General features: G+C 35.9%; 1 protein-coding gene across 2 annotated transcripts; it reads left to right on the plus strand.

Moving 5' to 3' along the window:
* Positions 1 to 45: 45 nt before the first annotated feature.
* LACC1 (laccase domain containing 1) lies at positions 46 to 14696 on the plus strand. Of its 2 annotated transcripts, XM_082435397.1 has the most exons (7): positions 46 to 184; positions 1371 to 1975; positions 2589 to 2767; positions 3909 to 4074; positions 6873 to 7098; positions 8210 to 8370; positions 9385 to 14696. In XM_082435397.1, the coding sequence occupies exons 2-6, from the start codon at positions 1426 to 1428 to the stop codon at positions 8367 to 8369; spliced, it is 1281 nt and encodes a 426-aa protein (XP_082291523.1). In that variant the 5' UTR covers positions 46 to 184; positions 1371 to 1425; the 3' UTR covers position 8370; positions 9385 to 14696. The 2 variants fall into 2 exon arrangements, with proteins under 2 accessions (XP_082291523.1, XP_082291524.1); XM_082435398.1 differs by lacking the exon at positions 8210 to 8370.
* The last annotated feature ends 3909 nt before the right edge of the window (positions 14697 to 18605 follow it).

The following is an 18605-nucleotide window of genomic DNA, read 5'->3' on the forward strand; positions in this document are numbered from 1 at the left end:
TGGGCACAGGCTCGCGGCCTCCCGGTCTCGTTCAGGCTGAGGACTGGGGGCGGCAGACGCCTCAGAGCTCGCCGCCCACCGAGTGTGCAGCCGAAGGCGACGCGAGACGGGCGAGGACGGAGAACGGCCTCGGCTGTGCGTCCGGCCGTCGGAAAATCTCGAAGGGGCGGGAGGAGTCCGGCAGGTGAGGATCGGCGCCCCACGGGGCCGAGCGCGGACCGGGCGGGTGGCAGAGGCGTCGTGGGGCTTTTCACGGTCCAGAGGGAGGGGGTTAGGAGTGGCGGCAGGAGAAAACCATCCGGGGCAAAGGGGGTCACCGAAGGGGTCACCGAAGAGAGACCGGCAGCCTGGGGTAGGGGAGGGCAGGGGCTGGTGTGAGAAGATCTGTGCGCGGGGAGTGAAGAGGAGGGCAGGTGGGACGCACACCTGATCCAAATTGCCGTTGCTTATGAGATAATTGCCATACCTGAGTCCTGCGTGAATCCTGGAGTCATCCCTACTTTTATCTCCATAAAAACGCATTTAAAAAAAATTGAAGTATAGTTGATTTACAATATTAGTTTCAGGTGTACAACATAGTGAGTCAATATTTTATAGATTATATGCCGTTTAAAGTTATTATCAAATATTGGCTATATTCTCTGTGCCGTACAATATATCCTTGTAGCTTATTTCTTTTATACACAGTAGTTTGTACCTCTTAATCCCCGACCCCTATCTTGCCCCTCCCTCCTTCCCTCTCCCCGCTGGTAACCACTAGTTTGTCCTCTGTATCTGTGAGTCTGCTTCTGAAAAACAGCAATAACAAAATGCAATTTTTCTGAAGGAAAAAAAAAGCAATTAAGAATTAAAAGATTTTTAATTTTTAGGTGCAGCTCTATTTAACCTATTGAACTCGAGACCCAGGTTTTCATATGAAGGGATGTGAATTAGCAAACCAGTCATATCCGGATTAATGATATATCAATAAGTGGACACCCTGTAATTAAAAAATGGGACTTTGTCTAAGTCAACAAGTAATTCCCTGCTTAAAATTTGCTACCTGCACCATTGTAAAGCAATTATACTCCAATAAAGATATTAAAAAATAAAAATTTGCTACCTGAAAACAAAACAAAACAAAACAAAAACTTGTTCTGCTGGAAAGATGTAAAGTACTTTCACAAAATGAATGAAGAGATGGCTTTGCTTTTCATTGTCCTGGTTCTGACAAATAGTGGACTAGCTTTTCTGGAAGGAGTCTAGATTCACTATTTTGGTTACATTTTTAAGTCAATGCAATTCTTTTTACCCATCCACAAGTTTCTGTTGTAACTATAAGGAGATTGATACAACTTTGTATTCTTACTTATGCTAATTTTTCGTTACAGGTGATTTTGGGGGGCACAGAAACCTTCTTTGAAGAACTTTGTACAGTGTTGAAGGATGGCAGAAGCAGTGTTGATAGATCTCTTTGGTTTGAAATTAAACTCTCAGAAAAACTGTCATCAGACATTACTAAAGACATTGAATGCTGTCCGATACCACCATGGTGCCAAGGCCAAGTTCCTTTGCATAATGTGTTGCAGTAACATCAGCTGTGACCATGATAATTGTGAATTAGAAACAAGCAATGGATTATCTGCTTTCCTGAGAGAATTTGAGACTGTTAGCAATCCCAGCATGGCTGCCTCACTGTATACCATTAAACAAAAAATTGATGAAAAAAATTTGAGCAGCATTAAGGTAATTGTGCCTGTGCACCGGAAGACATTAATGAAGGCTTTTATTGGTCAACTCTTCACTGATGTTTACAGTTTTGAGTTTGAAGATTTACAGATGACTTTGAAGGGAGGTCTTTTGAAACAGCCTACTGAAATAAACATAATCACAGCTCAAGAACTAGAAGCAATCCAGAATGAAATAGAAACATATTTGAGAAGTTTGCCAGCCCTGAAAGGAGAATTAACCATTATCACATCTCCTCTGATCCCAGGTACGTTAAAAACTATCTGTTGTTTTTACTGGATGTGAAAAACCAGTCTTTCTTTACAGGTTGTTCACCTCTTTTTGCTTCTTTCTTTTGTAGACTGTTGTGAATTTATGTGTTCATTAGCATCAGTTACAACATGGGAGTGTCATGCATGGCCTTGTAGTGTCAGGGGTGTCAAGGGATAGCCACCCTAAATAAATAAATTCTCTTTATGCAAATTCAGCTTTAAGACAAATCCTCCAGCCTTCCTTTTAAATGAGATTTATGACCGTAAGCATTTCCTGCTTAGAAATTCTGTAAACCTTAACTCATTGGTGCTTTCACAGAAGAATGAAGTTTACTGTGAGCTATGTGAGCTATATGCTATTGGGATAGCAAAGACAAATGGAACAAAAGATACCCTTTGAAGAGCAATAATCCCACAGAGAAGGTAAAACAAACTCAAAACATTATGTCGTAAGAATAGATGGAGGTATAAAGAGCTGTAGAAATTAGAAGGCAGATAAACTAACGCAGGATGAGGTGATTAGGGAAAGTCTTAATGAGAGACTGGGTTTGTAATGCTTATGGTCTTTTGTATGTCATGTTTTTAATCTTCATTGTTTATCTTCAACAGATATTTTCATACATGGCTTTACTACAAGAACAGGTGGGATATCTTACATACCAACTCTTAGCTCATTCAATCTCTTCAGTAGTTCCAAACGGAGAGATCCCAAGGCTGTTGTTCAAGAAAATCTGCGTAGGCTGGGGAATGCAGCAGGATTTAATGTGAAGAAATTTTACCGAGTAAAGGTACAATTTTGTTTCTTATTTTGGAAGATGTAAAGTATATTCTTATTTATTTATTTATTTATTTATTATTTATTTATTTATTTATTTATGGCTGTGTTGGGTCTTCGTTGCTGCACGCCGGCTTTCTGTAGTTGCGATGAGCAGGGGCTACTCTTCCTTGCGGTGCGCGGGCTTCTCATTGTGGTGGCTTCTCTTCTTGTGGAGCACAGGCTGTAGGCATGCAGGCTTCTGTAGTTGTGGTGCGCAGGCTCAGTAGTTGCGGCACACGGGCTCTAGAGCGCAGGCTCAGTAGTTGTGGTGCATGGGTTTAGTTGCTCCGTGGCATGTGGGATCTTCCCGGACCAGGGATCAAACCCGTGTCTCCTGCATTGGCAGGTGGATTCCTAACCACTGTGCCACCGGGGAAGTCCCTAAAGTATATTCTTGACTCTGCTAATGACTACATGGACTTTAAATAAGTTATTTAACTTTTGCATCTAGTGTTTTATCTAAAATTTAGTATAATGTTTGTGATTATTTTTCTTAGAGCTGTATACCATAACCTAAAGATCAATTCTCTGTAGATATATATATATATTTCACCTGGAGCTCCTCATGTCTAAAAGTACAGTGAATTCTCAGAGTACAGTACCACTGCCCTTTTTTATTTAGAAGGAAGATTCCTGCATGGTGGGAGAGAAAAGCCATTATTAATCAACACTAGGAGGAACTAGGGTACAACTGATGAGATAATTGTTTCTTACAGAATTCTAGCATTACTTGACTCCAGGAAAAGTAAAAATATCATTGATTTGGAAATTTAATTTCTTTCAGTAAATTAGTACTTTGTGGAAAGTACTGCGATTAGAGATTTACCCATCTCTACTGGGAGGTATTCATGATGGATGGACTATTTTGAATTTTTTAAAATTTTTGTTAAATGTAAAAGTCTGCTTTCCTTTGAGGAAAATATACAGAGATTATCACATCATAAAATTAAATAAGTAACTTTGTTATTTTATCATATATGGACCTGATATATTTAACGAATGCTTGTAACCTTAAACTGGTTATATAATTTTGTACAAGATGCGTAGTTTCAGAAAAGCTTATGGTATGAGAAACTCTTCAGAACATTTTTTTCTCACATCTTTGGTTTTAGACTGATCATGCCAATGATGTCTGGATTATGGGAAGGAAGGAGCCTGAATCTTACGACGGAATCACCACAAATCAAAGAGGAGTCACAATAGCGGCTCTTGGTGCTGACTGTATACCGATAGTTTTTGCCGATCCTGTCAAAAAAGCATGTGGGGTTGCTCACTCTGGTAAGTGTACTTAATTAAGCATCTAGGATTTTACCAATTTTTTTGGTACAGGAAAAGTTATAATTTCTTACTGATGGACATTACAAATAGTTAATTACTACCCATGGTGGTAAGTGTAAAGATAGGGGAGAGCTAGCAGACTCTTAGGACAGGAGTAGATAAAAGGAGTCCCTAAGTCAAATTATATGAATCAGAGTATAATTCCCAAAGAAAGCAGAACTTAGGCTGATTCTTGGGGTGATTTGTAGGATTTGGCTAGGTGCCAGTGTTTCTCAGCAGGGGTGCTATTAACATTTGGGGCAAGATAGTCTTACACTGCAGACCGAGTTTACTTGGCTTTTGAAATTCTTCATGACAGTAGCACTCGGAGTTGTAATAACCAAAAAAAAAAAAAAAAAAAAAAAAAGCCTCCATGCTTTTCAAAACACTCCCAGGGAGTTGTACTGCCTGTAGTTGAGAACCCTTGAAGTCCAGGTAATAGGGAATAGGAAGTTGAGACATGTCGGGTCGCAGAAGGTGTTTATGAAAATGCAGAAGCATGTGTAAAGGTGTGGAGGTAAGAAAAAGCAAGATATGTTTGGAAAACCGCATTTAGTTTAATATGCTGTAGTCTAGTGGCTTTAACTATTCTCTAAAGATAAGAACAAAGAATTTTTAGGTGCTGTGTTGTGTTAAGGTTATGGAATTTTGTTTTCTGGTGATTTTTAAAAAAATACTGTTTAGACTATCCAGTGGTTATGAGTCTATGTAAAATGAAGAATGATCTTTTAGATTTTCTTCTGCCTGTAAATCAGCGACTACTTTGCGTTTTAGACTATAGATAAATAAGAAAGTAGTGAATTTTTCTTTTGATCTAGCTAAAGTAATGAATGAGTAGAAGTCAGTAACATTGTGAAAAGTTACTTAAAATTTGAGTCTTAGTTCCTAGATATAAAACGGTAATATTATTTGCTACTTCCTGGGTTTTGAAACATTAAATTCAAAAATATCAAAGATAAAAGAAACAGTCTTGAAAAGGAACAAAGTTAGATGTCTCACACGTCTCCATTTCAAAACTTGTTATAAGGCTACAGTAATCAAAACAGTATGTATGGTGCTGGTATAAAGACAGATGTATAGAGCAATGGAATAGAATAGACATCCCAGAAATAAACCCTTGCATATATGGTCAAATGATTTTTCACAAGATACCTAGACTGTACAATGGGGAAAGGACAGTTTCTTTAACAAATGGTACTGGGAAAACTGGATAGTCATATGCAAAAAAATAATGTTAGACCCTTATCTTATGTCATATATAAAAATTAACTCAAAATGGATCAAAGATCTACATGTAAGAGCTAAAACTCTAAAACTCATAGAAGAAAGTGTAATCGTAAATCCTTGTGATCTTGGATTAAGCAATGGTTTCTTAGATATGATGCCAAAAGCACAAGCAACAGAAGTAAAAATAGATAAATGGATTTTGTCAAAAGTAAAAACTTCTGTGTATAAAAGGACACAGTAAACAAAGTGAAAAGTCAATCCAACAGATTGAGAGTAAATATTTGCAATTCATATATCTACTAAGGAGTTAATATTCAGAATATATAAAGAACACCTACAGTTCAACAACAACAACAAAAACCAACTTGATTGAAAAATGGGTAAAGGACTTCAATAGAACATTCTCCAAAGATGATATGCAAATGTCCAACAAGCATGTGAAAAGATGCCCAACATCGCTAATAATTTGGGAAAAGCAAATCAAAACCACAGGATATCACCTCACACCCATTAGGAAGGCTAATATTATTAAAAAAAGTGTTGGTGAAGAGAAATGGAAACCATAGTGCTCTGTTGGTGGCAGTATAAACTGGTGCAGCTCCTATGGAAAACAGTATGTTGGTTCCTCAAAATTTTAAAAATAGAATTATCATATTACCCAGCAATTCCATTTCTGAATATATATCCAAAAGAATTGAAAGCAGGATGTTGACAGGATATTTGCACACCCATGCTCATAGCAGAATTATTCACAATAGCTAAGAGGTGAAAGTAACCCAAGTGTCCATCCACGATTGAATGGACAAGCAAAATTCATACACTGGAATATTATTCAGCCTTAAAAAGGAAGGAAATCCTGACCCATGCTACAACACTGAATGAATCTTGAGGATATTATGCTAAGTGAAATAAGCCAGTCACAAAAAGACAAATACTATATGATTCCACTTATAGGAGGTACCTAGCGTAGTCAAATTCATACGAACAGAAAGAAGACGGGTGGTTGCCAGAGACTGGGAAAGGTGGAAAGGCCAAGTTCTTGTTTAATGGGCATAGAGTTTTAGTTTGCAAAATGAAAAAGTTCTGGAGATTGGTTGCACAACAATGTGAATAGACTTAACGTTACTGAAGAGTACGCTTGTAAACAGTTAAAATGGTAAATTTTATGTTATGTGTTTTTTCCCATGATTTTAAAAGTGTGCATAAAAAATGAAGGAGAGAGAGAAGACTAAGAAGATATAATTCCAGTGGAAACTGAAAGTACAGAACATTTTAAAAAGGAAGTGGAAGGGACGTCCCATTAAATGTCTCTTCTGTGTCAGGTGCTTTGTATAATATACCTCATTTAAAAACCAGTATTTTAATTAGTTAGTTGATTATTTGGCTTGCTTAATTAATTTTGTGATTCATTTACTATTTCTGGACTTTGAAAAATACATAAACTGACTGCTAATTTTTAACTTAGATATAAATTATGATGAAATTTTCTTATGTTTTAACTTTGCTTATCTCTTTTTCTTCTTATTTACCAGGTTGGAGAGGTACTTTGTTAGGTGTTGCTATGGCTACAGTGAATGCTATGATAGCAGAATACGGCTGTAGTTTGGAAGACATTATTGTTGTACTGGGGCCTTCAGTAGGACCTTGCTGTTTTACTCTTCCAAGGGAATCAGCAAAGGCATTTCATAATCTTGATCCCAGATGTGTACGGCTCTTTGGCTCACCAAATCCCTATGTTGACATCCGTAAAGCCACGAGGTATGTTTGATTTCAGTCCAGAACTGCAAGTTTGATTATTGCTTATTGCTTCTGAAATGAAGATAATTTTAGAAAACAATTAGTAACGCCAAGAAAAATTCAGGTGGCAGGTATTTAAGTAGCTGACATATACACTTACACAAAAACTAATTTTAAATATGAAATCTTTTCTCATTTAAGTTTGAATAACAGCAGTCTTCTGATCTGGTATCTCTTATTGATTTAAAAGTGAAGGAAGAAACAGTTGGCATTTAGTTTTAAGAGATCTACTTAAACTTCATATAGAAAAGTTGGCACTTTTTATAGAAAAGAATGGCACTTCACAGACATTCCTCAGCTAAATTCTCCTAAATATAATAAACTATCAGGAAACTGATATTTTTAAATTATTCCTATTCTCTAACTGGCGGAATATATTTTTCAGCAAAAATACTAGATAATATAAATACATAGATACTTTCAAGTTTTTTATGGTCCCTTGCATTTTTGAATTTACGAAATTTTGCTATTAATAGATAATAAAAATTATTTGTCATTTCTACAAAGGAAAATTGATGTCTGATTTGAATTGTGTTTCTTTTCCAGTCAGCAAAACCTTACCCAGATTCTGCCTCATTTAGTACATAAGTAGAAAGGATTGAAATTGATTCTTAAATGTGACCTGTGAAATAAGTGTCACTAATTTATAGTCATATTTCATACCATAAAGTGTTTGAGGAGAAGCAACTTTTCTGTGAAAAATCTGGTTAATAGAAGGAAAGGAGGCGGGAGAGTCAGATGACTACAAAGCACGCTCTGTCTGAATCAATTGAATCTTGTCTTCAAGATTCTTCTTAAATAAGTACTTGATTTTGCTTATAGAATCCTGTACCCGGATCATGTCTGCAGGACAATATGGAGGTTATACAGTTCACATATGAACTTAGGTGATTAATGGTGGTGAAATCTACCATTTCCTGACTTGTCCCTGTTCTGTAACTGAATAACAATTTGCATTGTTCCAAGCAGATCTTTCCCAGAATTCTTTTACACCAGTATCCATACTTATTCCATATTGCTTTGGCTGTTGGTAAAATAAACCTTCTGTCTTTTGAAAAATCTTTATCCTAAGGATTCTTCTAGAACAGGGAGGAATTCTACCACAGAATATTCAGGACCAGAACCAAGATCTCAGCCTCTGTACCTCCTGTCATCCTGACAAGTTTTTCTCCCATGTGCGAGATGGCCTTAACTTTGGTACACAGATTGGCTTCATATCAATTAGAGAATGAGGTACAGTAGCTTCTCTCTCCCTGCTCCCCCTCCCTTCTCCTCCCTCTTTCCACCTTTCCCGCCCCGCATTTTAGAAAATAATTAATTATATTTAACTTTACTCCTTTATTCCTATAGGAAGAACTAATTCTCTACTTTTTAGTGAAGCAATAGTAGTAGAACAGTTAATTTTCTGTGACGTACTCTAATATAAAGAGCAGCTACTTCTTTTCCTAGTTAATGAAGAATATATTAATAAGTATATATAAAAGTATAAAAATAAAATAATTTTTTCATTAAAAAATCATGTATGTATGCCATTTAACTCTCCTATGTACTTGACATCTGTATATTTTCTTTTTTTTTTGACATCCGTATATTTTCTATCATAACATCTTTATATCTTTCTTTTTTAAATTCTTTTGATTTTTGAGAAGAAATCTTTACATAAAAGTTCTAAATTCTATAATAATAATACATACACAGACCAGACTGGTTTTACAACCAAATTTCCAGCTGATTATCTATAGTAGGAGTTGGTCAGTTTTCTTTAAAGGGCTAGATAGTACATATTTTAGGCTTTGTGCAACATGTAGTCTCTGCTCAGCTATTCAACTCTGCTTTTGTAGAGCAAAAGCAGACAGGAGCAGAAATGAATGAGTATGTCTTTGCTTCAGTAAAACTTTATTTACAAAATAAAGATTTGGTCCACAGGGTATGGTTTGCTGACACTTGAGCTACAATCATAGAGCAAGATTGAACGTAATTTCATTAAATTAGTATTTCTTAGAGATGGATTTTTTTTTTTAGTTATACAAAAAATATTTTGTGACAGTGATTTGGCACTGACCCTTTAGCATATACCTGATTTTCTTTAAGGTTACTTTTAATTGAATTAATATTGTTTTTAGGCTTTACAATGTCTTTAACTCTTTAATATACAAGAGGCTTTGATAGATTTAGTGATTCTTACATTGATATTTTAATAGCACTACTAATGGCTTCCTCATATTTGATTTCTATGTATTTTTACAGATACTTGACTGGATTTTTGCATAACTATTTCCTGCTTCCTTCCAAACCAACTGTAAGAGAGAAATTTAGCTGTTTGATATACTTAAAACAAAAAGGATTATAATGAATAATTCATCTTTCAGATATATTTTCATTATTATCCAATGCCAGATGATTTCATTGATTCTAACAATAACTGACACAAAATCAAGATGATGTATTGGGTTGGCCAAAAGGTTTGCTCAGTTAATGAATACGTTGTTCAATAATGTTCTTGGTGAAAATGAAAAATGTGTCCTTTATTTTTACTTAAACCCAAATGAACTTTTTGGCCAACCCAATTGTTTATATGTTACACAGATAAGGATTATTCATAAAGTTTGTACTCTGTATTTGTTACGTAAATCAGGAATAGGTCTATTCAGTTTAGTATTTATTGGGTAGCCTCTATTTGTCAAGTATTGTTTGAATCATAGGTGAAATCAAGATGAGTAATACTTTTTCCCTTTGAGTCTAATGCAGTGGAAGAGATAAACACTTCTAACACTTTAATTTTAATAGCCGAAGAGTACAGGAGAAGGGAGGATTAATTCTATGTGGAAGGCAGAATAGAGAAGGTATTACAGAGAAAATGACTTACCACGTGCGCCCGAAAGATGTATAGGCTTTTGACAAATAAAGAACAACCATAACAGGTAGAGGGAATACCGTAAAGTAGGGCATGAAACTGTACATGTATAATATGTTCTGGAAAGAGAAGGGTGTGGGCAGGAGTTACTGGAAAAACAGGTTAGAAACAGATTAGTTTGGGTCTCGAATGCCATGTCAGAGAGTTTGGAGTTTATTTTCCAGGCAAAGAGTAGGCATAGAAAGCAGGAGAGTGTTTTTATGTCCTTGGCATTATATTTAACAGGATGGATTTAACTTGTGAGAGACTAAAGCAGAGAGATTAGTTAAGAGGCAGTCACGATACTTTTAAAAAGAAATAATGAAACCTGAATGCAGTGGAAATTAAAACAGAGGCAAGAGTAGATGAATTAGCGAGACATTTCAGAGATGGAATCTGCAGATCCTGTTCCTAGATCATGGAGGTAAGAGGTGAGGAAGAGTGGAGAAGTCCCTGATGCCTCCACAATCTCTTCTTGGCTGACTACCTAGAGTGGCAGCAAAGATGGGGAGGAGGTTTGGGGCAAGGGGGAGGGATGATGAGATTGACACACAGACTGAAGTACATCCAGATGGAAATATGTGGTCAACAATTAGAAATAGAGACCAGGAACCTGGGAGGGAGTCGCAAAAAAGACAGCAATTTGGGAGTTGGCTATGCAGAGGCAATGCCCGAGTCTGCTGGAATAGGCTGTATCATCTCCGTAGAAACATAGAGTGAGAAAAAAGGAGGTCCAAGGATGAAACCTCATGCAACACTTGCATTTGGAGAGCCAGAAGCTGAACCAGTCAAAAAGATTAATCCTGGAAGAAAAAAAATATATAGTCATTTTGGAGAAAGAAGCCAGCATAGATATGAGAGGTACTCAAAAAGAAATCTTCAGGGAGTTCCCTGGTTGCCTAGTGGTTAGGATTTGGCGCTTTCACTATGGAGGCCCGGGTTTGATCCCTGGTCAGCATCCTGCATGCCATGCAGCACGGCCAAAATACAAAAATAAGTAAGTAAGTAAGTAAAAAAAAAAAAAAAAAAGAAATCTTTAGAAAGAAAATAAAATGAGAAGAAACCAATGGATTAACCATGTTGAGCTGTTCTATAGGTCATGGTGGTGGAGTCAGATTTCGGTTCTTTGAGGAAGAGGATGCACCAGTGTCAACCCTTCTTCGCTAGTATTTATTGGAGAAAATAAAGCACCGAGGGCTGTATTTTGAAGCATGGGGTGTGTGTGTGTGTGTGTGTGTGTGTGTGTGTGTGTGTGTGTATATATATTTGGGAGGGGGGATGAATAGTCTTAAGTGTATTTGTAGGCTGAAGAAAGGAGTTAGGCTGTTTTCACTTGGGAAAAATGGTATGTATGGTACATATTTTTAATGTGAATTGTCACATTATACCTTAAAAAGATTTCTTATTTCATACATATATTTCTTACCTGAATATGCAGAAAATTACACTTGTTTGGTACTTATAAAGGACTTTCAAGTCCATTACCTCATTTTACCTTTACAGGTACTCTGAAGTACATGTCAGATGCTATTCCTTTTATTCGGATGAGAAAACTGAGCCTCGTTGAGGTAGAGGCTAAAATCACATAATTTGTGATAAAGTAAGATTTGAAGCCACATCTTGTGGCTCCAAATATCATTTCAGATTTTACAGTTAATCAGAGCTATCTAAATTAAATGTTTACAACTTTTTGTTAATATCACGTATCCATCCACTCAGTCAAAATTTTGTTGAGGTGCTAGGGTAGGTTAAAAATTATAGTTATGGCCCTCAAGATATTTAATATCCAGTGAAAGGTGACATTCAATAAAGCAACAATTTTAATACTGTGATATGTGTTGTAAGGTTGTTTAATTCTTTTATGTAACTCATAGCTCAGTGTGAAATTTATATAAAATACCTCATTTCTTCCAATTTAGGGAAGGCATTAAATACAAATCATGGGACAAACTCATGCAAACTCATGTAAAATACTCTTGTTTCATGATAACAATAAGATTAAGGAATAATTCCATTGAGAAAGATGGATAGTTTTCCAGTTCTTCACTGTATATTATTTTGTTGAATGCAGAGTATTAGGCAGCCATGTTTTACTTTATGTACCAAAATGCTCCAAAACCAAGTAAAAATTATGTTTGATTATCTATGATTTTGTATTATCTGTGTTAAAGCATAGAATGAAAAGTTGTCTCCTTGCTGTTTTACTGAGTGAAAAGTATTGATTCAGTAACTCAAAAACAGAATGTTTGTTGTTAAATAGTCATATCTTATTGCCTCTACAAGATCTCTCTCACTTTTAAGCATTTGTATATAGGTTTCTGGGACTTTCAGGGTGTAACTACAATGATGACTTTTAATAAGTTTTGTTCTGTTTTCAATCTAAGCACTACTACTAACTGCACTTAGAAAATATAAGTTGTCATTTTAGTAAGACGATAAATTAAGTTTGTAAATCAGAGTGCATGACATGATTTTTTAGAGGTACTAATTAGCAAACTAAAATTTATCTAATTGTAATTTTAAATTCTGAAGAGTAGCATAGTGATTAAATATGCTATACTCCATTGCTTTATAAAGCAAAGGAAAAAATGGTCTTTCCACTAGGAGGTAGTATTTCTACAAGTAGCTCTGCTCTGTTTCATGGTATAAAGTTGAACCAGTCTTAATCTCTGTATTTATTTGTACAAAACACATATATGGCTCTTACTTTAGATGCAACTTATTATAGTTCAAGTAGGTAAAAACATTTAGGAATCCTCACCTACCTGGGTCTCACGTCTACAGAATCTCCAGTAACTGCTTTTCTGTAAGTAGATTGGGGGGTTGGGGGGGGGGATTCAAAGAAGCTTATTCTGTGTCACATGACAAAAACATAAATGATACCCATGGATTCAGAAGCTGGAAATAAGAGGACAGTGACATATGAACTCATTTTATATCTCAAAGTGGGATTTGATACTTGTTTTCACTCAGTTGTCCTAAAGTTGTACTTCCGATGTATCCATCTTTTTATTTGAACTCTTAGAGAGTGCCACCAATCTTAGACATGGATCTGTGTGTGTGTGCTAAATGGTAAACAAGAAATATGTGCCATGTATGGTACATAGCCTCTTTGCCCCAGCTAACGTAAAGTCACACAAAATACACTGGATGCAGTGGAATCATAGATTTCCCTCTATAAAAATTTTGTAAATCGGGCAGTAAAGAATGGAAGCGTGGTCCTTATGCTCACTGTATGTGTTTATGGGAACTCTGGTCTAGAGCACGTCCATTTCCATTGTAGGCAGTGTTTTCAAACTTGACTTGTGATTTCAAAGATGAGGCAGCTGCTGTAAGTAATGCATTGTTCTGTGCGAGGTCATTGCTTAATGAAGGAAAAAGAAATCTGCCAGTACTGCTTTTTCCGGATTAATGCATTTGGTTTGGACTCACAATGATCACATGTCAGTTGTGTGGAGACAAACTTCTCATACTCTCCGTAGACGCATTTTCTTTGTAGAGAAAGAAATGCTTACATCACGCTCCCTGTGTCTGTGCCAGTTGCCTGAGGTGAGCTATGTCCTTTCTGTATCTGGAGCAGGCTTTTTGTTTTATGTAGTTCTCAAAAGGCTGGGGTGTCCAGTTACTGTATCTTATTAAACAATTAAAATTTCTAGCAGATTCAATAGCTCAAAATACCACATTCCTTTCTAACAACAACAAAAAGGGAACTCTCATTCCCTGAGAAACATCTGTAGAAAATAGACCTGTTCATGGTGACAACTGAGTTTTGAATTTTTATTATCCTTTATTTTCTTCTTATTTATTTTTGCATCACACATTGCTACAGTTTACATCTTACCAGTGCTTCCCTATTATTTCACTTTCCTTAAGTACTTGTTTTAGTCTGAATCTAATCAAACTCTAGAGCTAATTATCAATGTATAAGAAATATGGGGGAGGGAGGATTAAGTTAAAGGATACCACAAATTTGGGGCAGTAAAAAAGTGATCCACTTTTTGAAACTGGTCAAGAATTTTAAAAAGGATGGGAGATACAGCCAAAACCAATATGTCAACTATACTTCAATAAAATTTTTTTAAATAAAAAAAGTGGCTATATCATTTTACCAAAGAAAAGATAGGAGGGGGACTATTCTGGATTAAAATAGATTTATTAGACCTAACAGTCCCATGAAATGAGTGGGCCTAGTTTGGATTCCAATGAGAAGAAATAAACTATAGAACATATTTTTGAGACAACTGGGAAAAATTTGAATATGATCTAGGTATTAAATGATGCCAGGAATTATCATTAGTTTTTCTAGAGGTTAATGATATTGAAGTTCTGTAAAAAATATCTATGTTGATCTGTATTGAACTATGTAGGAGTAAACTGATGTGTTACATGCCAGTTGCTACCAAATGTTTCAATAATAATAATAATGATAATAATAAGGATATGATGCAAACATGGCAAAATCTTGAATTGTTAAACCCGAGCGATGGTTATCTGGGGGTTCATTGTACTGTTTTCTCTACTTTCGTGCATGTTTGAAATTTAGCCATAATTTTTAAAAATTTAAACTTCTTGCACTGCTAGTAATATTTAAAGTAACATTTTTGTTTAGAAAAAGTATGTACACATTTCAGTTTTCTTTATTAAAGCAGAAGATGAACGTTGTCAACTCATTCTTTTATATGCATGGTGTGGGGAGTGGAGAGGAGAAAACAGACATATCTGACTGTTGGATTCTTGTTTAAATGAAGAATATGAGAATTATATGCCATTTATATTAACACAGGAGGTCTATAATTCACAAAATAGGAAACAATAAGGAGCTGTACTTTTCTGCTAAGTAACTATCCTAAAATAATAAGCTTACTTTTACATTTTCTATTAAGTGGAATCTGGTTGGTATGATGATTCCTTTCATGAAAAACTACATGGAACTTCCATCCTCTGGCATAAGAATAGTCTAGAATAGAATAAAAGTGTATGGCTTAATAGCAGTTTATGGTAAAAGTTAGTGTTTTTCAATGAGAATTAATGGGACTGCCAAAAAACCTCATGGGATCCCAGGTTGCCATATAGAAGTATACTTCTAGAATGAGCAAAGCAATGTTTCTCTTCTGTTCTAAATTGATTAGACCATACTTGGGGTATTGTAGTACATTTTGGGAAGTACCCCTTAAACAAGGTCAGAGAAAAGCAATACTAATGGTGAGGGGGCCCAAAGCCAGATTATGGGAGGGATGGTCAAAGGGACTAGAAATGATTAGCTTGGAGAAAAGAAGTCTCAGTGGAATTTAAACAACACACCATAGATATTTGAAGTACAGAATGCTGACGGAATAGAAAAAAATAGAACAAATTAGTGGAAATTATAGGAAGACTGATTTTGGATTAGTATGAATGTTGAGAAAGGCTATCTGCCATGGGCCTTAAGTACTCCAGGGAGGCCCTGTTTGCTCTTTTTTTTCCAGGACATTTATCAGGGTTGTGTTTGCAGCGAGCAATCTTGAGGGATAGGTTAAGATACCATTTTGGAGAAAAGGCAGACTTGCTTACCACTTATTATAAAAGTGAATTCCCCAAGCTCAGTGTTCTTAACCTAGGACAAAAACCTACCGTGTGCATGGAATACACCTGAGCCCCTCTTTGGTGCCCCCATGGGACTTGGAGGGAAGGGAACTAACTCAAGATATGATGTTTATCCTACTTGTTAACTATGAATAATGAAATCTTTTGTCTCTAACTCAGTCATCTCACGTCTTCTGCCAACACTGGTGAAACAGTGATAGATTAATTTATTAGCTCATAGGTAGGATTAGATCGATAAATCCCAGATCCAACAAAGGAGAAGCACACTAGTTCGTGGGTTCCCTATTGAGAGGTGTTCAAGTGAATGGATAAACCTCTATTTAGGATACTGCATAAACACAGCAAAAACCAAAGCCCCAAACTAGTTTTCCTTAGACATTCAATGTCATGCCAATTGCATAAATTTTATTTTTCTTTTTAGGAAAGACAGTATATAAGTTTAGACTTGTCTGTAGAATACCAGAAGATTCTTATTGAGTTACTCCAAGAGAATGTTGCTATGCCCCTCCAAGTTGAACCACTAGGAAATCCCTATATAAACATGGCCTCAATACATATTTAAATGACCCAACTTCACCCATTGTCTCTATGTATCCCTAATCTCATATTCTTTATTTGCCTTCAGATGAAGGGAGACTCAAAATTATTATGCCAAAGATGTAATGCATCTCTGATTTCACGTCAGAGCTTTTAGCACCCTGGGGAGTCAAGACTGGAATCTCGAATCTCTGCCTTGACAGCCCTCTTTCTGCCCTATGACAAGTTAAGTATCTCTGACTTGTCTTATTGGAAATTCATGAACATAAGTTTTATTAGCATTAATGAAACTTTAGTATCAAATGTGGTGGTAAGCACACTCAATATTTTTCTTTCATTGCTGAAAGCCTTTCATAATATTTACCAGAATACTTTGAAAAATGTGTATTAAAATCTAGTCTGGCTTTCTGAATGAGTGGTGTGATTCAGGTTTGGATCACATATGATATCACTGAACATAAAGTTTTAACACTAGCATCATGGTGATAACCTCTCACAGTCTTCCTTTGTCTTTTCCTTTGCATATGATTTGTGCATCATGCACATTCATCCACTGGGTGGCAATGTGTACTCAAGAATGTTTACTGTTTCTAGTTCCCTCAGTCTAACTGAAATTAAGCCATCAAACTTTTATTTGGAAAATTGTCATTGTATCAAATCTTAAGAAACAATATTGCCTGAATTCAAGCTTCTACCTACAGAGATTTTAATAATGTTAATACTTCCTACCATTTACTTCCAACCACATTCTTCTCCCAATATGTTCACAGGCCACACATTTGCAAAACAGATGATCCCTCATGCTCTTCTCAATCCACGCCATTTTATAATTATTCATACCTCACTCTTTAAATACACACATGCCCCTTCTATGTTCCCCTAAACTATATTCTGACCCCAACACTCTTAGTTCCCCACCTCTCATTTCTGTGGCTCTTGCCTGACAATGAATTTTCCCCTTTTCCATTTTGTTTCTTAAATACCACATCTCCTTCACAGTGAAATCAAGAGACACATCATTAAGCTCCTATATAACATAGTATACATGCTCTCTGGTTCTGTACTACATCCTAGATAAGGAGAGCAGATTCAGGAGATGCATTTATTCTTGGGAAGTCCTGTAGTTCCCTTTCACTTGACTTAATTGTCCAAAATGCAGAATAATACTAATTAACTAGCTCTATGTAAGATTTATCTTCAAGTTAAGAGAGGGAAAAACTTCCAAGAAATTAAATTGTATATCAAGTGTGATTACAACATGAGAAAACCCACAAAACTTTATATATTTTTTTAAAATTGAAAATAAAATAGTAGTAATAGTAGTTGCATTAGATGGTGAGATTATGAAAACTTTTGTTTCCCCTTTCTGCTCTTCTGTATTTTTCTATATTTTCTATTTTTTCTATATATTTTAATGAACTATACTTTTTTGAAAAGAAAAAATAATATCTAACTGTGCCTAAACCATATTTTATCTTTCTCTTTCCTGGATTGAAAACCTCCTTTTTCTTTCACATATCCTTGGCTGTCTAATTTTCCAAAAGGTACTTAATAATATTTTGACGTTTCCTTGAATCTCCACATGGTGCTGAGTGTGATGGGAGGTTTGGCTCATGCTTTCTTTTTTTAAAAACAATCTTTATTTTAGCATAGTTTTTAGACTTACAGAAAATTGTAAAAACCCCCTGTACCCCACATCCACTTTTCCCTATTACTAACATCTTACATTAGTTTGGTACATTTGTTGCAATTAATGAACCAATATTGATACAATATTGTTAACTAAAGTTCATACCTTATTCAGATTTCCTCTGTTTTCATGTCCTTTTTTCTGTTCCAGGATCCTATCCAGGACACCACATTACATTTAGTCATCATATCTCCTTAGGCTCCTCTTGGGTGTGACAGTTTCTCAAGCTTTCCTTATTTTTTCATGACCTCAGCAGCTTTGAGGAATACTGGTTAGGTATTTTGTAGAATGCCCCTCAACTGGGATTTCTCTGATGTGTTTCTATTGAATAGACTTGGATTATGGATATTGGGGAAGAAGACCGCAGAGGTGAAGTCATATCAAGGGTAAGTACTATCAGCATGACTTAGCACCATTGATCACCTTGCTGAGGTAGTGTTTGTCAGGTTTCTCCATGATAAAGTCACTCTTTCATTCCTCCTTTCCATGCCTTACTCTTTGTTGGTGTGTACACAGCTACACTTAGTAGGGAATTATGTTCCACCTCTGTGAAGGGAGAGTATCTACATAAATAATTTGAAAATTTTCTGCACAGATTTATCTACTCTCCTCCCTTTATTATTTATTCAATAATTTATTTATATCCAAAGGAAACATAAACACTAATTTGAAAACATACATGCACCCCAATGTCCATAGCAGCGCTATTCACAATAGCCAAGATATGGAAGCAACCTAAGTGTCCATCCATGAATGGATAAAGGA

This window comes from Balaenoptera physalus, assembly GCF_965194825.1.
Source record: "Balaenoptera physalus genome assembly, chromosome: 18".
In the NCBI taxonomy this organism is placed as follows: domain Eukaryota; kingdom Metazoa; phylum Chordata; class Mammalia; order Artiodactyla; family Balaenopteridae; genus Balaenoptera; species Balaenoptera physalus.